Source organism: Spinacia oleracea, chromosome 6 (assembly GCF_020520425.1).
Source record: "Spinacia oleracea cultivar Varoflay chromosome 6, BTI_SOV_V1, whole genome shotgun sequence".
NCBI classification, from domain to species: domain Eukaryota; kingdom Viridiplantae; phylum Streptophyta; class Magnoliopsida; order Caryophyllales; family Amaranthaceae; genus Spinacia; species Spinacia oleracea.
Window position 1 is genome coordinate 77,641,186 of NC_079492.1, and position 9,426 is coordinate 77,650,611.

The 9,426-nt window shown below is 42.9% G+C and overlaps 1 protein-coding gene across 1 annotated transcript; it reads left to right on the top strand.

Annotated features, from left to right (window-relative positions):
* The first annotated feature begins 4,713 nt into the window (after positions 1-4,713).
* LOC130463282 (uncharacterized) lies at positions 4,714-6,228 on the top strand. The gene is made up of 2 exons (XM_056832371.1): positions 4,714-4,899; positions 4,975-6,228. Exons 1-2 carry the CDS (start codon positions 4,714-4,716, stop codon positions 6,226-6,228), a joined length of 1,440 nt encoding a protein of 479 aa, XP_056688349.1.
* Positions 6,229-9,426: the final 3,198 nt, after the last annotated feature.

Consider the following 9,426-nt stretch of genomic DNA (forward strand, 5'->3'; position numbering starts at 1 on the left):
CACCATTGGATGAGCTTGGGTTTACAGACATGGTGGTGAAGTGAGTTATTTTTAGAGAACGGATGGGGTTATCAAGCTATTCTTGATTGTCAGCCCCACGGTGGGCGCCAAATTGTTTTGGATAAATTCTGCCTAGGGTCGAATTTTTCGGAGGGAGAGGGTGCTAACAATCCATATGAGCAAGATAATATAAAGATGATGGGAACAAAGGTGGAAAACTCTTACGGAAAGGGGGAGAGGGGTATTATATTATTATGAAGTGTGAATGGCCTACATAAAATGAGCCTACAATTCCTATTTATACACGACTCACTGACTTGAATCATAAAACAATCATTTACCCAAGGAGTTTATTAGATGTAACTCCCATATCAATCAATGCTTGTAACCGTCCCTAGATTTCAGCCTTGCTTTCAATGTTTGTAACCACCCCTTGATTTCAGCTTTGCTTTCAATGTTGTTTTGATGGCTTCCATATGACCCTTTGAATGGTCCACCTTGCCACGTCATGAGTAGGGTATTTTTCCGCCCGAATAACGGGTCGATCAACCTTACATTATTATAATGCTCCGACTCGATACATTTATGATTTTCTTTGGCTTCTTCTAATGAATATGAATAATTGAATAAGTGTCAAGATAATCTTTAGACAAGAGCAAGTAGTTTGGTTTTCCTTCTACATTCAATTTCCTCCATTTTCATTTCCTTCATTTCACACCAAACAATCATTTTCTCTCTCCCCAATCTCTGCGATCTCTAACACTTTTCCCCAATTCTTCCCCCAATTCTTCCATTTCTATACCCTAAGTTACTCAAATTTGGGGGGATTCAATTTTACTACCTCGATTCTCTCATCCCTAAATTCTAGGGCTTTTAATATAACTTTATCGAAAACTTGATTAATTTGTATATTTAATTGACAAAAAAACAAAATTTGTGTGGTTTAGGATAGAGGAATTGTGGTTGAATTTTGTGTATGGAATAATATGGATAGGATGACATGCATGATGTGAATGACGTGGAATCGCTAGAAGATTTTTACTGGATTGGTGAGGAATGTGGAGGGAGAAAGCAAAAGAGCCATGTATTTTACTTGACGAGGTCTGACCCTTGTATTTTCATTTCAAGTTATTGGGCTTTTAAGAAGTGCCTTATAAAATTCCTATAAATATATATCCTATAGGAGCCATGTCCAAGTAGAACGTAAAGGGTCAAGACCCTTTAAAAATTGGTCCGACCCTGATGTCCATTGAATTACCCTATCCAATAACCAGGCCTACTAACGACTATTTGGAGGTTCTTTTATCATTCCACCCATATTTAATGACTCCAACCTAGAAAGGTGGCTGAAAATACTTATTCGGTTAAAAACGTATAGTTGAGCTTGTGAACAAAGATTAGTAGATTCCTGCTACTCCCTCCGTCCCTTAATACTCACATCGCTTTCTTTTCGGGCCGTCCCTTAATACTTTCATCACTTCCATAAATGGAAATCTTTACTAATATTATATTATTTCTCACAGTTACCTACTACCCTACCTACACCCATACTCCCTACAAAAAATCATTTAAAAATCCACATCCTTCACTCACCACTCCCACCCCTTACACATTTCTCACTAATTATATTACAAAATACCCCACTATCAACTACCACACATTAAATTAATAAGTCAATTTAAATGTTTTGAACTCCGCACCGGTGCGAGTATTAAGGGACGGAGGGAGTATATAGATAGCGTCACTAAGACATACTCTTATCAAAAGATGGATTTAGGTATGTTATCCACGTCCACTTTTATGAATATTATACAGTACTACCAATTGAATATTGATTAGTGGCGATTGGGCTGAACTTGGTAGGACGGACCGCGTGTTAGATCCCCGCAACATCAATTTGGAGGGGATTGAAACCTATCCACCGAAAACTCTCCCCGAATCTGAATTAACCGTGTGGATGAACCGTTCGGTAACAACAAAAAATATTATTACAATGCCGGAAGTTAGAATGGCCATTAAAGCCCTTAAAGTACTACTAAAATTAAAAAAATTAAAAAAATTAATAAGCAAACCAGTTACAATGTACTCTCTCCGTATTTTAAAAAGTGATACACTTTCCTTAAACGGCCGTATTTTAAAAAGAGATACATTTTCCTTTTTTTGACATGTTTTGGTCTCCACTTCTAATTATATATTAATTCTTCCGTCCCAAATTATTCGTTACACTTACCTTTGCACAAAGTTTTAGGTGATAAGTGGTTGTTTGGTTATCAATTGTTATTTTATTGAAAAAGTAGATATGATAGGAGTTAGTGGCGTATTTTTTTAATTGATTGAGAGAGGGCGTGGGGACAAAAAAAAATTTAGTGGGAAGAGAGAGACAATATAATAATCGTGGGGTCATTCCTAATTTAGAATTGTAACAATTAATCTAGGACGGACGAAAAAGGAAAGTGTAACAACTAATCTGGGACGGAGTAGTAATATTTATCTATTTCTTGTGGCCCCACACTTACTCACATCATCTTTTTCCTATAATAAATAATTCACCCACTAGTCTACTACCCCACTTTCATTTTATTTTAATAAATTCCACTTACTCTCATTAAACTATATGCTGGATAAAGTGTATCCCTTTTTAAAATACGTAGGGAGTACGATTGATTTTGTTTCTTCGAGTTACGTTGGTTTCGGTATGATCAAATTAGATAATCGAGTCAATTCTGTCAATTTTACTTTCTCCGCATATAATTAATTTGTGCATTTTGACAGATACGAACTTAATCTGATTTAATAAGATCTTTCGTTCTTATGTAGTACTCTGTATACCTTTTGTATTGAACATTTGGACGATGATAGCTTTGCAACTTCTGAAATTGGGATTCAAATTGTTAATTGGGATCAGTACCATTGAGAAACTAGAGATTAATGGTCATAGTTCTCTACGTCCCTTTGGAAAGGGGGAAGAAAACAATAGAAAGTGTAGTGCTGTTCACGTTACGCAAAGCATATGTTGTCATATCTCATAAGCATAATAATAACAATGAAGAATACATTTAATTTGTTGTTGCATTATAAACTGCATGTTAGTCAATAATTCTAATTATTCAAAGCAATCATCATTCAATTATAACACTCCAATCTAATTGTTTTCAATTGTTACTCCATTCTCAGTGTTCCGGGTATATAATAATGGGTTTTGGATTGAATGCCCTTTCGTTTGTGTGGAAGATTTAGCTTGCGCTTTGGTGTTGTGAGTTCAAGAAAACCCGCAGACAAGTAGATTACTAGCCCCAAGGGTGTATCCGAAGAAAGCTCATCCGATGTCTAAGTAAGCACTATGTTCGGATCTAGAGAGTCGTAAGTGTGAAGACAATAAATGAACGTACCTTGATATGTGCGCTGTTATCTCACTTTTTGGACTAACGACATAACTGCTTTGACGTTTGATCATGTCGTGTCATCCAGGTATTGTCATGTCGCAGGTAACATCGTGCCAGGCAAACGTGTCAAGTAAGACGACAGACGAAAAGGCTTAGGCGACACAGGACCAGCGACGAAGTACTAGCGACAAGGAAGTAACGACGATCGACAAGCAAACAGGTGGAGATAGGTCAAGTTCCAAGCCCAAAGCCCAAGATAGATTGCGCCGTTATATGAGCAGAAGAGGTCCAAGGATTTACCAAGGACTACGGAGGTTGTTGGAAACTGGAAGAGATCATGGGCAACGGTCAATAGGAGATCCCTACCTTCTAGGGATCCTTCCAACCGATGAAGCCGTTGAGTTCTGTGCGTATAAAAGCATAGTTGCAGCATATCAGAAGACACAAGTTAACTCAAGCTCTCAATACTCAAGCAATTACTCTCGTACTTTAAGGAATTCCTTGTATCAGTTATTTTGATTAAGCATAAACATTCATACAAATTTCATAGGATACTTAGTGGATTGATAGCCTCATAGCTATCCGCGGTTTTTTACCTTATTCCTGGGTTTTCCGTGCAACACCTCTCTGTGTCGTGTCTCTTTTACTTGCTTTATTAACTCATTGCTTAGTTAGTGTCGACCCTAGCCAAAAGTTGCCCCTAGACGAAATTTGGCATAAATAGTTTGGCGCCGTCTGTGGGGACATTAACTAGGTTTCACACAAAATCACTTTTTGCACCATGACTACCGGAGAGATGACCCTCGCAGAGATGAAAGCGGCTTACGAAAAGGCCCAAACAGAGCTGGCAGAAGAAAGGGCATCCATTGAAAATCTCCAGAAAGAGCTCGATTCCGTGAAAAGCACCAAGTACCAGTCGCGTTACAAAGCAGGTGGAAAGCCAAAGAAGATGACATTCGAGTTGCTTGATGATTTCGAAGATTTGACCGATGATGAGGAGCCCTACGAAGAAGAAGACGGAGAGGCCCCTGACCCAGTGACCCAGCGCCTGAACAAGATGGATGCACGCATGACGAAGCACTACTCCCGCCTAATGAAGCTGATGACCAAACTGCCCGGAGCACCTACACCAGTAGAGACCGACCCGACCGATGGGTATGCAGCGTCACCGTTCTGTGAAGCGATCTCCAGAGTGACAGTTCCACACACACTTCGGCTCCCCACCTGGACCACCCTGTACGACGGAACATCCGACCCCTAAAGGCACGTCAATTTCTACAAGCAGCGCATGTGGCAGATCGGGATCCCATACGATCTAGTGGAGCCTGTCATGTGCAAATCATTCGGCGGTACCCTTGATGGAGAAGCTTTGGAATGGCTCATGAACGTCCCTCCCGGATCCATCTTCTATCTGTCCGACCTCATCAACGCCTTCTATCAACAGTTCTCCAGCAGTCGCCAGTTGGAGAAGCAAACCAGTGATCTCTATCGGTTGGTTCAAGGGCCAACCGAGTCGGTACGCGATTACTTTAACCGTTTTAATTGTGAAAAAATTAGTATAAAAAACTGTGATGTCAGGACTGCTATTTAGGCATTCAAAAGAGGTCTCATCCCCAATTCGGAGTTGTACCGGGAAATAACCAAATACCCCTGTGCAACCTTCGAAGAGGTGCGATCGAGGGCCACCGTCCAGATGCGAATTGAAGACGACGAGGTCATCCGAACATCGTCTCAACGGTCGATAGGGGGCAACAGCGACAGAAGATCGTACACCCCGAGGAATAACAACTGGCGACACCAACCGTACAATCGACAAAACCAGGTACAAAATGTCAATCAATATTATGATAGTAACAACGTTTACAGGAATGAATGGGTCGAACATCCGAACATCTCCGATTACGGCTTCAATGTCGACATCGGGGGTGTAGTGAACACCCTTCAAAATGTAGGTGGAACAGTCAGATGGCCCCGGAAGAGCGACAGACCGGATTCCATGAAGGACATGAGCAAATGGTGTGACTTCCACCGCGACAATGGTCACACGATCGAGGAATGCATCTCCCTTAAAAAGGAGGTCGCGTATCTCCTAAAACGGGGGCATCTGAAAGAGCTGCTAAGAGACAAAGGAAAGAAAACATTCACCAAGGAAAAGACCGCCCTACCCGGCCCAACAACAAGCAGCGACCGACCAGACCCACCTGCGTTCAATAAAGTGGGAAACGTTATTTCCGGTGGTTCAGATATTTGTGGACTAACCTCTTCTGCAGCTAAAAAAATTAACAGAGGAGATTCTGGAGCCGTCGAGGAGGGGCAAACCGAAGACGAGATCGCACTGCACAAGTCCCTGACCGCAATGGCTATAACCTTCGACGACTCAGATTCTATAGACACACAACGAGAACATCATGACGGATTGGTAATATCGCTCCCAATAGGCAATGCTCTGATCAAAAGGATATTGATCGACAACGGAAGCTCAGCCAACGTACTGTTCTTAGAGGCACTACAGGAAATGGGGTTGGAAGAGAAAAACATTGTTAGGAGATCGACAGTTCTGGTAGGATTCAGTGGAGAGTCGTTGCGAACCATTGGAGAAATATCGCTACCCACTTATGCAGAAGACGTCAACGTCATGACAAAATTTAATGTCGTCGATTGCCCATCAGCCTACAACGTCATCTTAAGACGACCCTGGATCCACAAAATGAAAGCAGTGCCATCGACGTACCATCAATCAATCAAATTCCCAACCAAATGGGGGGTCATGGAAATCAAGGGACAGCAAAGAGACGCAAAGAAATGCTACGAAACCGCACTAAAACCATCAAAATCCTCTATCTAGCAATTACTGCCTGGGTCGACCACCAACGAGCCAGATGACCAGCAGATCGACGAAGCCGCACTAGACCCGACGAAGCCAGATCAAGTAGTAAGGATTGGAACGTCGCTGCCTGACAACATCAGAAGTCAGTTAGTGTCGTTCCTAAAAGAGAACTTGGAATGCTTTGCCTGGTCGCATGAAGATATGACAGGAATCAGCCCGGACGTCATCACTCACAAACTCAACGTCGACCCCAACTTCAAACCGGTAAAACAAAAGCGACGGAAATTCGCACCAGAAAGGAATAAAATCATAGACGAAGAGGTTCAGAAGCTGATAGAGTCAGGGAAGATCAGAGAAGTCAAGTACCCAGATTGGTTAGCAACTGTCGTCGTCGTCGGGAAAAAGAATGGTAAATGGAGAGTGTGCATCGACTTCACCGACATCAACAAAGCGTGCCCTAAAGACCCATTCCCCCTGCCACACATAGATTCCATGGTCGACGCCACCGCTGGCCGCGAGCTACTCACCTTCATGGACGCTTACTCAAGATACAATCAGATACTCATGCACCCAGAGGATCAAGAAAAAACTTCTTTTGTAACAGATAGAGGAATTTATTGTTATAAAGTCATGCCTTTTGGTCTTAAAAATGCAGGTGCGACGTACCAACGACTGGTCAATAAGATGTTCAAGGATCAGCTAGGAGACACGATGGAAGTATACATCGACGACATGCTGGTGAAATCAAAGAAAGCAGACGACCATGTAGACCACCTGCGACAATCATTCGAAATCTTAAAGAAGTACGGTATGAAACTTAACCCAACTAAATGCTCTTTTGGAGTGTCGGCAGGTAAATTCTTAGGTTACATCGTTACTCAACGAGGGATCGAGGCCAGCCCCGACCAAATACGAGCGGTCATCAACATCTAATCTCCGAAACACATAAAAGAGGTACAGCGTTTGACAGGACGGGTGGCGGCATTAAACCGTTTTATATCTCGGTCGTCAGAAAAGTGTTGTCTGTTTTATGACGTGCTGCGCAAAAACAAAGGTTTCAGCTGGACCGATGACCATGAAATGGCTTTGAAAAACCTCAAAAAATACTTGATGACACCACCCCTCCTGTCCAAACCCAAAGAAGGTGAAGTCTTGCAACTTTACCTCGCCGTCGGTACAACAACAGTCAGTGCAGTATTAGCCCGAGAAGACGAAAGACAACAACTGCCCATCTACTACATCAGTAAGTCCTTGCTAGAGGCGAACCAGGTATTCCTCTCTCGAAAAACTCGTTTTAGCACTCGTCACTGCCGCCAAAAAGCTAAGGCATTACTTTGAAACTCACCAAATAGTGGTGATGACTAACTATCCAATTAAGTCTGTGATGCGTAGGCCAGAACTGACAGGTCGAATGGAAAAATGGACAATGGCGCTCAGTGGATTTGACATCAAATACCAACCAAGGACGGCCGTGAAGTCGCAGGCCCTTGCTGACTTTGTGGCAGACTTCAGCCCCGACTTAGAGAAGATAGCGAACGACGAAGTCAAACTCATCAACAACATAGAAGAAACATGGACACTCTTCGTCGACGGCTCATCTAACTTTCGTGGTGCAGGTTTAGGCGTCGTGCTAAAATCGCCACAAGGGGACATGATAGCACAGGCCATTTGCTGCGACTTCAAAGCAACGAACAACGAGGCAGAATACGAGGCATTAATAGCCGGGATGACATTAGCTGAAAAATTAGGGGCAAGTGGACTCAACATCTTCAGCGACTCACAACTGATCGTCAACCAAATCAACGGCGATTACGAAGCTAAGGACCTGAAAAGGACCCTATATCTCGAGAAAGAAAAAACTCTAACCTCTAAATTCAAACCCTTCTCCATTAAACAAGTACCACGAGACTTAAACACACAAGCCGACGCCCTCGCCAACTTAGGATCAGCCCTCAGAAAATCGCCATTCTCGACCATACCATTAGTATACCTACTGTCACCTGCCATCGAAAAAGACATACCACAAAACGCCAGCCTCGTCCTGTCAACCACAAAGAAGGATAGTTGGACCAAACCCATTCTCGATTACCTAACACACGAAACCCTACCCGACGACAAGCTCGAAGCCAGAAAGATACTTTTCAAAGCTTCACGATATGTTGTTTTGCAGGATGTATTATTCAAGCGATCAGTAAACGGAATGTTGATGCGATGTGCAGAAAAAACCGAGTGGGAAAAATTACTAAAACAATATCACGAAGGAGAATGCGGATGACACGAAGGAGGGCGAAGCTTGTCGACCAGAATCAAAAGGAACGGGTACTATTGGCCAGCAATGCTTAAAGACGCCATGAGGTACGTAACTAAGTGCAACAAGTGTCAACGACACGGAGGTATGACACATAAACCATTTGAATTCTTACATCCCACTTTGACTCCGTGGCCTTTCATGAAATGGGGAATGGACATTGTCGGCAAATTGCCCGTCGCCCCAGGACAGAAGGTCTTCATGTTAGCTCTAACAGACTATTTTTCTAAGTGGATAGAAGCAGGCGCATTCCAATAAGTGAGGGACAAAGAAGTATGCTCTTTTATATGGGCTAACATAATATGCAGGTTCAGAATACCATCAGAAATCATATGCGACAATCGATCACAATTCATCAGCGACAAGACCAGGGCTTTCTGCAAGACATGGAACATTGAGCTAAAGACGTCGACGCCAAGATACCCCCAAGCGAACGGACAGGCGGAATCCAGCAACAAAACAATCATCGCATCACTAAAAAAAAGACTGGACGACAAGAAGGGAGGATGGGTAGAAGAGCTTCCATCAATCCTATGGGCCAATAGGACGACGCCTAGGACGGCGACGGGACAGACTCCCTTCTCACTCGTTTACGGGTGTGAAGCACTGCTGCCCCCTAAAGTGACATTGCCCAGTGCACGATATGGACTCATGACACCAGAGCAAAACGACGTGGAACTCAGTGAAAACCCTGACAACACAAAAGACTCCAGGGAAGCAGCGTTGATAAGGATGGCGTTGCAACAACGGGTCATGGCAAAATGCTTCAACAAAAGCGCCAAAGTAAAAATGTTCAAGGAAGGCGACTAGGTGCTGCGCAAGGTATTTCAAAACATGAAGGAATTAAACGCAGGTAAACTCGCGCCAGCTTGGAAGGACCGTACTTGATCGATATGATCGTTGGAAAG

Excerpts from the sequence above, each read along its gene's own strand:
- LOC130463282 (XM_056832371.1), top strand. The coding sequence starts at position 4,714 with ATGTGCAAATCATTCGGCGGTACCCTTGATGGAGAAGCTTTGGAATGG. Across the intron at positions 4,900-4,974 it reads TTCAAGGGCCAACCGAGTCG|GCATTCAAAAGAGGTCTCAT; the intron begins GTACGCGATTAC and ends ACTGCTATTTAG.